Source organism: Micromesistius poutassou (genome assembly GCF_964030765.1).
Source record: "Micromesistius poutassou genome assembly, chromosome: 3".
Taxonomy (NCBI): domain Eukaryota; kingdom Metazoa; phylum Chordata; class Actinopteri; order Gadiformes; family Gadidae; genus Micromesistius; species Micromesistius poutassou.
In genome coordinates this window covers 6,881,501-6,894,000 of record NC_140273.1, presented here as the reverse complement: position 1 = coordinate 6,894,000, position 12,500 = coordinate 6,881,501, and the positions used below count along the sequence as shown (strand labels likewise).

At 53.1% G+C, this 12,500-nt stretch overlaps 1 protein-coding gene across 1 annotated transcript in view; it reads left to right on the top strand.

The window, feature by feature from the left end:
* grin2bb (glutamate receptor, ionotropic, N-methyl D-aspartate 2B-b) overlaps positions 1–6,076 on the top strand; it is a gene marked incomplete at both ends in the record, with an annotated part of 75,886 nt that extends 69,810 nt beyond the window's left edge. Inside the window, 2 exon segments of the mRNA XM_084465409.1 lie at positions 3,574–4,877; positions 4,879–6,076. Coding sequence (XP_084321535.1) covers positions 3,574–4,877; positions 4,879–6,076 — 2,502 coding nt within the window.
* Positions 6,077–12,500: the final 6,424 nt, after the last annotated feature.

The window sequence follows — 12,500 nt, the reverse complement described above, 5'->3', positions numbered from 1 at the left end:
GGTCAGGGTTTTTGCGAGGTGAATGTCGGTCTTGCCCTTGGATTGGGCAGCAATTAGGTTGCCACGTACGTATCTGGTACGGGGAATGAGGCAGAAATGTAAGCCGCCCCCCGGAGAGAAAAGCCTTCCTCGTGAGGTTCTGTTAAGAGTAAACGCTCGGGCCGTGACTCGCGTGCGTTGTCTTCATCTGAAGCTCCCTGCAACGCAGCGCGGCGGGTTCCCGCCCGCGGTTTGGTTTGACAGTTTTGTTTTCCGACGGTTCGAGGCCAGACTGATCTTCAGCGGCTGACTGGAGTGTGAGGCGGTGAGAGCAGGGTGCTCTCAGGGGCTGCGTTCACAACCACACACGTGTGTACCTCATGGAACGAGCTCTGCAATAAGTCAATTCACACACACACACATGAACCCGCATTTCTGAGTTCTCTTCACTCTGATTGTAATCTAGACGTGGTTGTTACACAACATAAATGTTTGTAATGAGTCACCTTGTCTAACTGTTGGCGGACCTGTGTGTGTATGTGTGTGTGTGTGTGTGTGTGTGTGTGTGTGTGTGTGTGTGTGTAGGGTTGTGTGTATTTGTGGACATGTGTTTGCCTGTGTGTGTGTGTGTGTGTGTGTGTGTGTGTGTGTGTGTGTGTGTGTGTGTTTGTGTGTATGTGTGTGTATGTATTGGTTCGCCTGTGAGTTTGTGTGTGTGTTTGTGTGTGTGTGTGTGTGTGTGTGTGTGTGTGTGTGTGTGTTCTCCTGTGTATGTGTGTGTGTCTTGCATTTAGCGTTCACCGGCGGCAACGAAGAACCCCAGAGGTCACGACCCCCATCATTAGTCAAAGAAAGCGCTCCCGCCCACCTCCGAAACAATCCTCTCCTGATTTGTTCTCGCACAAAGGTGGAATGATTAGCATATCGCCAAAATGTCAGTCGGAGTCAATGGAGGGTTACTTCACAATAAGAGCGCGTCCAGTCACACCACGGTGAAAACCATCCGAGGGCCCTGAAGAGCTGAGTAATTATGAGCCCTGACAAAATAATAGTCCCCTGCTAAACATCGGCGCTCTCGGACAGTGGCTCCTGGAGTACCGCTGAATGTCACAGATTCATTCTTTTTTACTGCGTAATAATTGTACCTTGCTCGGGTCTCCTCCATCACTCAGGCGGCTCCCGCTGGTGCTCAAGGAGGAGATTAGCGTCCGCCGTGACCACAGAGACAAGTGCTTTGAGGGGCCATTACATTTGCATAATATTGCCCTTCCAGCCAAAGTGGATGTTTTCATTGTGGCGAGCCAATTAGGGCGATAATCAGTTGGTTGGCAGTAATGCCAAGGCCGTGTTAATGTAGACGCCGTCAAGGGCGACGGGAATAGAAAGGTGATTCATGCACCTACTGAGACGATCGGGCCCCGAGTCAGGGACTTGAGCTGCTGACTCGAAAGCAATGAAAGCAGTTCTGTTGTTGTTGTTGTTGTTGTTTGATTTTTCTGAAAACATTTGTAATTGTATTCAAAGAAAAGGAAATGGACAGGGTGTAGTTGTATAGGCAAGATTGGATTTCGAACTGGTGGTGTGTGTTTGATGGGTTAAGTTGATGGTGTGTATTTGATGTGTGCATTTGATTGATTAGTGTAAGGTAGGTATGGCTGCGTGAGGGTGAGAGGGCGTAGGGTAGGTATGGCTGTGTGAGGGTGAGAGGGCGTAAGGTAGGTATGGCTGTGTGAGGGTGAGAGGGCGTAGGGTAGGTATGGCTGCGTGAGGGTGAGAGGGTGTAGGGTAGGTATGGCTGCGTGAGGGTGAGAGGGCGTAGGGTAGGTATGGCTGCGTGAGGGTGAGAGGGCGTAGGGTAGGTATGGCTGTGTGAGGGTGAGAGGGTGTAGGGTAGGTATGGCTGTGTGAGGGTGAGAGGGTGTAGGGTAGGTATGGCTGCGTGAGGGTGAGAGGATGAGAGGATGCAGCATCAGTCGCTACTGATGTAACGCGATGAAGAGGAGCTCCGTCTTCTGAGAGCGCGCCGCTCACTCAAGTGACCCACTTACTGCGAAGCGCAGAGAAGAAGGCCTGGTGGGAGGGAGCGAGCTGGAGGAGTTAGAATCCCGTGTTGCCTGCTCAAAGGAACGCGGGAGCGCGAGGAGAGAGAGGGAAGGCGTTCCTGACGAAGTTTGACGGCAGCGACGAGCGGCCGGTCCAACAGCCGGCATGTGGGCGCAGTCGCCGCCCGCGACCTTTCGCTACTCGGCTGCTGTCAGCGCCAGCGTGTTTGTTTTTTGTTTTTTTTCTCTGACCCGTTTAAACACGCACGCTCGGCTGTGTGTGTTTGCGGGCCCTCCCGGCCGGGGGGGGAGGCCGAGGCGCGCGCACACACACACACGCACGCACGCGTGCGCTTTCCAATGTACGCACGATGTGCCATGTGACATTTGGAGAAAGAACGACACCTCGGCAGTCCCCCGTCGTCGGTCCCGTGGCGGGGCCCCTCCGTCGGCTCCTCGGGCCCCTCCTGTGGCGCCACGCGACACGACGCGACGACGCGGCCCCCTGTAAGGAGTGGGAAGCTGTCGGTGCCGAATGTCAACGGGTTGATACTTTTGACCAGCAGAACAGCGGGCTTCACGCGAGGCCTGTCGTTCACAAGCGAGGCGCTGATCTGCCTTTCTTTGCCCGCGATGCCCCCTCATGTCCAATCAGAGACCGCGAATCAGTCGACGCCTAATTGATCTGTGTTGTACGTTACATGTTATATGTTGCGTCTTATGGAATAAGCATGGCCAACCACATGAATGGTTGGGGCAGCATCTCTCTCTCTCTCTCTCTCTCTCTCTCTCTCTCTCTCTCTCTCTCTCTCTCGCTCTGTCTGTCTCTCTCTCACTTTGTCTCTCTTGCTCTCTCACTCTTTCTCTCTCGCTCTCTGCCCGTCTCTCTGGCCCTCATTTGAAGCCAGCCGATCCCTCTATCTGTCTGGCTCACTCTGCCGATATCTCTCTCTCTCTGAGTCGCGCTTCCTCTCTCTCTTATTTCCCCATGCACCCTCTTGTGGTCTCTCTATCGCACTCTCTCTCTCTGTTGAGTCCCCTCATGCTCCTGATTGGATTCCAGCTCCGTCGCCCCCACAACTCTACCCACCCCCCCCCCTCCCCCCCCCCCCCCCCCTGCTCCGGTTCCCTATCGCACTGTCACCATTTTTATCCTCTTAACAGGGGTCTCCTCTTCCTCTCCGACACGTCCTCCCCCTTCTCACCTCACTCCTCCTTATCACCTACTTCCTCCACCCTCATCTCCACACTCGCCCCATTCCCCGTTCCCCTCTCCCTCACCTCGCCCCCTCTCCAACCCTCCTCTCTCGTTGCCCTCCATCCCTGCTCCTCACCCACCCCTCTCCCCTCTCCCCTCTCCCCTCTCCCCTCTCCCCTCTCCCCTGTCCCTCTGTTTTGTTTCCTCCTCCTCCTCTTCCTCCTCCTCCTCCTCCTCCCCCGCGCCCTCCCTCCCCCACCCCTCTCCCCTCTCCCCCTCTCCCTCTCTTTTAACTTCTCCTTCTCCTCCTCTCCCCCCCCCCCCCCCCCCCCCCCCGCCCTTCCCTCTCTGCAGGGCATCTACAGCTGCATCCACGGCGTGCAGATCGAGGAGAACAAGTCCAGCATGGCGTCGCCCTCGGCGACCATGACCATGAACATGAACAACACACACTCCAACATCCTGCGGCTGCTGCGCACCGCCAAGGACATGACGGCCGTGCCGGGCCTCAACGGCTCGCCGCACGCCGCCCTGGACTACGGCGGCGGCGGGCACGGGGGGGGCGTGTCCCGCGAGTCGGCCATCTACGACATCCAGGAGCACCGCCGCGCCCTGTCGGCCCGGCCCGGCGACGGCCAGTCGGCGCCGCCGCTGCTGCCCCAGCCGCCACTGCAGCAGCAGCAGCAGCAGCAGCCGCCCGCCTACCTGCCCGACGACGGGCTGTTCAGCGACTACGTCAGCGAGGTGGAGCGCACCTTCGGCCAGCTGCCCCTGAAGGACGCCGACCTGTACCCGGACCGCTACCTGCAGCACCACCACCACCTCCACCCGCCGCCGGCCGCCGCCCTGGGCCCCGGGGGCCCGCCCAGCCGGCCGCGCAGCCTGGGCAGCGCCAGCTCGCTGGAGGGCGGCCTGTTCGACGGCGACAGCGTGGGGGGCGGCGGCGGCGGCGGGGTGGCGCCCATCTTCACCACGCAGCCGCGCGCCTCCCTGCTGCAGCGCAACACCAACAAGTTCGACCTGCTGGCCGGCCACAGCCCAGCGCCCGGGCGGGGCGGCGGAGGGCCCCTGGCGGGCGGCGGGCCCTCCCAGGGGTCCTTCAAGGGCGGGACCCCGTACGGCCGCTTCTCCTTCAAGGGCGGGGCCTCCAGCACGGGGCTGATCGGGGGCCAGGAGCGCTACGGAGGCGGCGGATGCGGCGGCGGCGGCGGGGCAGGCTCGGGCGGCGACGACGGCGGCAACGTGCGCTCGGACGGCTCGGACATCTCCACGCACACCGTCACCTACGGCAACCTGGAGGGCAACGCCAAGCGGCGCCGGCAGTACCGGGACAGCCTGCGCAAGCGGCCCGCCTCGGCCAAGTGCCGGCGGGAGCACGACGACGCGGAGCTGTCGGGCTTCCGGAGGAGGCCCCACCCGCACACGGTGCACCACCACTTCCCCCACGGGCCCGCCGCCCACCGGGCCGTCTCGCCCCCCGCGGCCGAGCGCCGGCGGGGAGGAGGCGGCGGCGGCGGCTCGGCTCACTTCTCGCCGTACCTGATCCGCAAGGACAAGGAGAGCCTGCGGGACTTCTACGCCGAGCAGTTCCGCGGCTCCCGGGAGGGCAAGTGGGAGCAGGAGGTGGGCGGCGGCGTGGGCGGCGGCGTGGGCGGGGGGGGGCGGCGGCGTCTGCACCAGCCTGGTGCCGGCCGAGGACTTCCTGAAGGGCAAGGGCAAGAAGGGGGAGGGTAAGGAGCAGCAGGCCCACAGCTGCTGGGAGCAGGGGGTCCTTCCCGGGCTGGGCGGCGGCGGCGGTGGCGGCGGCGGCGGCGGCGGGGGCATCGCGGGGGGCGACTGGGAGTGCCGGAGCCACGGCGTGCCGCACCACGGCGGCGGGGGCGGGGGCGGGGGCGGCGTGTGTCCCGAGGGGGGCGGCCTCATGGTGGCCGGGCGGCCGGGCTCGGCGGGCGGCAAGCGCTGCGAGTGCTGCAAGAAGCAGCCCAGCAACCTGTACAACATCAGCGAGGACAGCAACACCCTGGTGTTCAAGGGGGGCCTGGGGGGCCTTGGGGGGGGCCTGGGGGGGGGCCCGTCACAGGCACACGTGCAGCAGCAGCAGCAGCAGCAGCAGCAGCAGCGCCGGAAGGTCCTGCGGCGGCAGCACTCGTACGACACCGTGGTGGACCTGCAGCGGGAGGGATCGGGCCGCAGTGGCGGCGGCGGTGGCGGCGGCGGGGGGCCCGGGGGAGGGGCCGGGGGTCAGGCCCAGCCCCCGAGGAGCGTGAGCCTGAAGGACAAGGAGCGCTTCATGGAGGGGCCCAGCCCCTACGCCCACGTGTTTGAGCGCTACGCCGGCGAGCGGGGGAAGGGGGGCTCCTCCTTTGAGGGCCTGCACCGCCGCTCGGTGGGCGAACGGGACCAGCGGGAGCGGGACCGGGCCGGGATGGGGGGCAGTGGCGGCGGCGGCGGCGGGGGAGGAGGCAGCAGGGGCTTCGGCACCTACTCCCTGTCTAAGTCCCTCTACCCGGAGAGGGTGAACCAGAACCCCTTCGTGCCGACCTTCGGCGACGACCAGTGCCTGCTCCACGGCGGGCAGCCCTACTACATGAACCAGCCGCTGACGCAGTCGCAGCAGCACCTCCTCAGCAACAGAGGAGGAGGAGGAGGAGGAGGGGGCGTGGACATCCGCTCCTCCATGGGCAACGTCTCCTACCTCCCGGCGGCCATGGGGAACCACAACCACCACGGGGCGGGCAAGCTGCTGCCCGTCGGGGGCAGGGAGTCGCTGGGCCTGGGCCACGGCCAGAGACCCTTCAGCAGCGCCAGCAACGGACACGTGTACGAGAAGCTGTCCAGCATCGAGTCCGACGTCTGAGGGGGGGGGGCGGGGTCGGGGCGGGTTGGGGGCGGAGAGCCACCAGTCTGCTGTCCACCCCCCCCGTTCCCCCCGTCCCCCCCATCTGCCCCCCCCCCCCCCCCGCCTGGAATGAGGGGGGCGGGAGGAGCCGGGTGGAGGAGAGGGGATCCTTGAGGGCAGGTGGCGTGGCGGGTGGGAGGGACGCAAGCGTAAGGAAAAGGAGACAGGGAGCGGCGCAAGGAGGACGGTGGAGTAGCGAGACACGCTGTCGGGGAGGATGTCAACGCGGGCGCGTTGGTGTAGGTGTGGGGATGTGTGGGTGTTAGTGTGTGTGTGTGTGTGTGTGTGTGTGTGTGTTGATCCTAGGTCACTTAAGGGACCGTGTTTGGACGCAGGGCCCGTACCACTGCGGACGCTACAAGGAAGCCCGTCTGTAGGCGAGGCGTCAACAAGGAGGGAGGGGAGCCCCGACCCGACCTCTGAGGCCCAGGAACCAATAGACGGTGTGTGTGTGCGCGCGCGTGTGTGTGTTTGTGGGTGCCTGCGTGTGTGCCTGTGAGGGTTCCATAGGGGCGCTTTTGATTGATCCTTACAGTCTCCGGATCCCTCACAGTCGCTCTCTGCCTCTTACCGTCGACCGCCCACACCCAAACCAACGGCGGGCCGAGACGAGAAATACAATCATGAATGCGAAATCAAACACTGTTTTGTTTATTGTCGTTGAAACAGGGTATATACTATTAATAATTGTATAGATAATGTTAATAATATTATCGAATATGATTCCAATCTTTATGATGATCAGTTTGGGTTGTTTATAAAGTTTTATTTATTTGAATAGTTCACAGTGTATCTATATTTGTAATAATGTTAATGATTTGCTAGCTTACCCAGTATTACAGGAAACGGAGAGACCAGTTGCAGTCCTGATAGAATCTCCGACGTGGGCCTTTTTGGGTCCTATGATTTGGACTTGCTTCTTTGTTCTTATTAATTCTTCCTTCATGTTTAAATCTTTTGCTTTTTTCCTGATTTGGGGTGTTGTGAAGTGTACGTGGCTGGCATGACTCAGTGGGTACATTTTGAGTGCTTACAAGTGAAACGGAGGTCCCCGGCTCATACAGATGTTCCTGTTGTGAAGCCCCTCGTGGTAAAGGCACACCGACGTAGGTTCCAGACGCTGTGCTGGATGTGCCTTACGGGAGGCTCGCAGTAGACCTCGTTGTCCGTCGTAGACAGCTCATGCATGCCATGTCATACATTGCCCCTCCTGTTCCTTTAAAGAACAACGTGATCAGTGTTACTGGTGGTCAGAGACAGAGAGCTCGGAGGTTCCGGATTTGCGCATCTTTGCGTTGAAAACCAGAAGGAAAAGAAGCTGTGCATTTTTTTTTTTCAAAAAGCACAGGTTCAAAGTGTTAAGCTGTGACGCTAGAGAACGCGAGCGGACGCGAGGCAGAACGCCGGAGAGAAGTGGCTGGAAACCACCATGCCTATTTACAGATCGCTTTGATCCTGGTTTCAACAATACTTCGAAACAACCAAAGTGAAAGCCCGAAAAAAAAAAAATTGTACAGCCGGAAAGATTACTGTCAACAAAACGGACAAAAATGTAATATTTACATAAATGTCGACAGGTGTTTGAGCTCCGGTAATTGATTGCAAAGTCTGCAGAGCGAGCTGACGTGAGAGTAGAGTGTTGCAGGATCCGTTCTAGAATGAAGAACAGCTCTGTGCGCATCTGGTTTTGTGTTTACACGTTTCCTCTGTAAATACTAGCCCTTTTCTCTCTCTCGTAGCGAGGCCTCTGTTGTTATTTCCAGATCTCGGCCCTCAGCCTTGACCGCCATATTACAGGGTTATATTATACTTTATATACATATGGTTGTACGAAAGGGGAACTGAGGGTGTAGATTACGTACTGCCGTGAAAGCTGGTTCACTCTTTCATCGCCTACAGTATTTATTATTGTGCCAAACTCAGAGTCCTCAACTCTACAGTTTCATATTCATTCACATTTACAAAACATAATCTAGTTTGCATTTCCTCTTTAATGCTCAATTAAATTAATTATATAATTATAAGTTTATAAGTATCTCAAAAAATATTTGAGACTTTATTCTCTTGCATCGTGGAACCTGATTGTTATCATGGGGATTTTGATGAGCCTACTTTTCCAGAGGAAGATGGAAACATCATATTAGGTCTGAAAGACTTACTGAAACAGAAAATAGCTGTCTGATTAAAAAACTCTACAATCATTCCTTGCTTTAGGAAAGTGCTGCTGTGTTAGAGCCAATTTGTGGATGGATTGGGCCTGGTCTTTCACAGAGGCATGCTATGTTGAAATAACACAAGCATTGTCTATCATTTAATGTGGAACTCTTTGCTCTCGTCATTCTAAGTAACTATTCAGGACATCTCTACACTGCCAGTCCATACTGCCATTTAAACTCTGCCCCAAATTACATTATAGAGGCGTTTTTCTTGTTGACAGAACAAACTTTCAGATCCGAGCATATCCATCTGAGTGCATAGTCTTAAAGGATTTACAGTCAGATTTCTTGTACATTCCCAATTACATATTCTTGAGTATTTTATTTTGTTTCCCTCTTGATTGAGAAGTCAGTATGTATGATACAACAAATTATTTTGTGAGACTGTTTGTAATGACTTGCATGTATACTCCTAATTTCTTTATTTTTTTCTTTTGTTAAAATCTTAACTTTCACCCTTAAACAATATTTCAAGTTTGAACACTTTCATTAATACTGATCCATGTCGTACTATAGGTGTGTGATTGTTTGTGCAAGAGAAGACAGCAATTTTTCACAAAATGTTTTGCTTATACACAAATAAGTAAAAATAGATGGAAAGGTGACAGCCAACCATTTTAATTTTAAAGTGTTATAATAACAATTCTTTGGAACAATTTTTCTCTCAATGGTTTAATGTAATGCCTGTGAATGAGATTGAGGTTTTGTTAGAACACATTTCAGACAATTGCAGTGTGAGATTTATTTAATTCAGATGCTTTTTTATTAATATATATATATATATTATTTTTTTTCTGTCTTTGTATGTGCCTGAAAATACATACGCTTGATTACCTCTGTGTGTGTACACGTATGAAAGGAAGTGTGTGTGTGTGTGTGTGTGTGTGTGTGTGTGTGTGTGTGTGTGTGTGTGTGTGTGTGTGTGTGTGTGTGTGTGTGTGTGAGAGAGAGAGAGTGTGAGAGAGAGAGAGGGAAACCTGTTTACTCTATTTGTATTATGATGCTGTATGTAAATAATTTACCTCCCACTCACTGACTTTTGATAAAACAGAAACTTAAAGAACAATTGCAGGGAATAAATCTGTCTGGGATGGAACATTGATTTGGAGGGGCCCTTACAAAATTGTTTTGTAACAATTGAAGGCCAGGATATGTGCAATCCTTTATTGTATTCCCATTCTGTGCCCGTTTGAAATAGTCTAGAGACTAATAAAGTTTATTGATGTATTTTGATTTGCTGTTTCATTTGGTCAAAGACCGATGAGGAAACTTGTTTTATCAATGATTGCAAAGAAGGCTTATGAAGCAGCATTCGGAATTGGTATGCATAAAGCACAAACAGACGATTAATGCACTTTTACAAGGCATTGTTTCTTCTATGGATGACCTTTATATTTCATCCGTCTAAAGAGAAAATATAAAGGCCCCATCAGAAGGCTGTACAGATTGTGAAAAATGTACATAGAAAAATCTAGTTCACCCATGCATTTTTGTATGAAAAATTAATTACATGTGTGAAGAGTTATTCAAATTTGATTTCAATATTTAGTAATATTGAAACTGAGGATAATTAAACACAGTAAGTGTGGAAATAAGTGCTACGAAATATTATTCTTCTGTCTCTTTGTACCAAACAAAGTGTTGAGTATTAATAAAAAAAATTAAAATGTTATCTGTCCTGCTTCTATTGTTTCATTTTCTATTAATGTTTCATACTGTCGTGTTATGGGCGTTGACTACTGTGAATAATCTGACAGCTGTCTGTGGTTTTTCACTCTTTTTTCCCTTTCCATGCAATCCGTGATGAGGACAAATTCAGCACTATTGTTTCTTCGCTGATTCAGGATTGGTCTTCTCCAGCCTTGTTCACTCAAATTCCTGTGAGATGGGTAAATGCTACAGAAATCCAGCTTAACAATTATTTTTTGGGAGATGTACACTATGAAACGCTTTTCAAACTGGCCAGATGGTGCCATTATAATAAGCATGTTAAAAAATGTTTTATTCAATAACTTCTGAAACAATTGAATATCTGTTTGTCAATATTCCAAGAGCCCTACAATCTGTGGATCAGGACACATCTAACATCTAACCATTGTGCCTTTAAAGTGCACTATTTACTCACCCTTTTGAAGTGTTATCCCCAATTGTGTATGTGAATCTGGTTCCCTGTATAGTGCCCACTAGTACATACCCACCTAATACCCATAATCCACCATAAAAGTGTAGAACTGTTTCTGACTTGCATCACAACATTTTAACCAATGAAACACTATGTGGACTATATATTATAAATATACATTCAGACATCAGTTTTCACATTCAATCAAGCCGACATCCCAATCATGCAAATCAGGTTCACAGAGGGCTCAAAATGTCTGGAACCCGCTCATGAGTTTGAGCCCTGGCTGCTGTTGAAGACGCTGTCGGTCCATGCGGGTTGTCGTCTTCAGATTTAAACGGTCCTATGTTTGCTTGAACCCTGCAATAGCTGCTTGGGTCTACGTTTTTATTGTATTGTGTATTCTATTCTCCACATAGCATGCAATTGGGCAGCACTGAAGGTGGGAGAGAAACAAGAAAATTGGATCGGAACAGGGAGTGAGAAAGCGACCGATATTGGCAGAGTGAGCCAGACCGATGGAGGAATCAGCCAACTTACAAGTAGAACGAGGGATGGAGAGACACAAAGAGAAAGAGAGAGATAGAGAGAGCGATAGAGAGTGAGAGAGAGAGAGAGAGAGAGCGATAGAGAGTGAGAGAGAGAGAGAAAGAGAGAGATAGAGAAAGCGATAGAGTGAGAGAGAGACAGAGAGAGCGGGAGAGAGCGAGAGATAACATCAGAGGTGGAGGGTGAATGGAGGGAGACGGGACCCAGGCTGCAGAGATGAAAGCAGATGTAACAACTCCTCCTCGTTCCTCAGCCAGGCTTGTCCAGCAACAGGAGTTATTTAAAGCCCTTTTCAATGTGTCCTCGTGCCTCCTGGACCGAGGCGTGAAATGTCCAATATCACACTTAGGCCTGGACTTGTGCGAGAGACAGACAGGACTGCTCGGCACAGGTGTGGCAGTTGTAGACCCGAGGAACAACCTGTCTGTCTGTTGCTCTCGTACCACGTATCCCATGAGAATCTTTACCACACCTGGTGGTGAAATAGGGGACCTTTAACTGAGAAGGAGCCCATCAAACACAGGGTAGTGCTAAAGGCGTCTTCACTCACTGCACGATATGTTTGATTTGAGTTTGGACATGTTAACTTTTAATAGTGATGGGCGAAAACCACCGGATCTATTAGGTGTATAGAGGCTACAATAGAGTGTCACCATTAGAACAGAATCTCTTCTTCATGTTTCAGCAGTCACTTTGTCCCGATAACCCTTCCTTGTCCTTACCTTCTCTCTCTCTTTCTGTCTCTTTGTCTCTCTCCCTCTCTCTCTTGCCCCCGGTACCTTCCTGGTTATCCTCAGTTGGCGGCTTCTCATGTGCCTCCTTGGATCTCCGGCATCACAACCCAACAATATATGGATGCAAGGCAACATGTGTAACTACTTCTGGACAATTAACCGTTACCTAGCAACTGGGTCCTTTTCCATAGAGAGAGAGAGAGAGACAGGGAGAGAGAGAGAGAGGGTGGGAGGGAGAGAGAGCGAGAGAGCGAGAGAGGGAGGGAGGGAGGGAGGGAGAGAGAGGGAGAGAGAGAGAGAGAGAGAGAGAGAGGGAGGGAGAGAGAGAGAGCGAGAGAGAGAGAGTGCGAGAGAGGGAGGGAGGGAGAGAGAGAGAGAGCGAGAGAAAGAGATTTGAACAGCATATCGCAACAGCTTCCTGGATTGGATGCAACCATGCATCAACATACAAAAATGGAGAGCGCAGGGCCATCTTAGCTTCACGCCCACACATGCTGCTTTAAAATAGACATAGAGGAGATGGGAGGAGGGCGGAGCGGGGAGCAGCATGAAACAGATCAAAGGAATGCCATGAGCACCCAAAAGAGGAGAGGGAGGAGAGACAGGTGGAAAAGGAGGGGGGACTGAGAGAGAGAGAGAGAGAGAGAGAGAGAACACGCTCTGATACTGCTGCAGTCTGCGCTGTGGATGGCAGGTGGAAGGCAGCGAGAGAGAGAGAGAGAGAGAGAGAGAGAGAGAGAGAGAGAGAGAGAGAGAGAGAG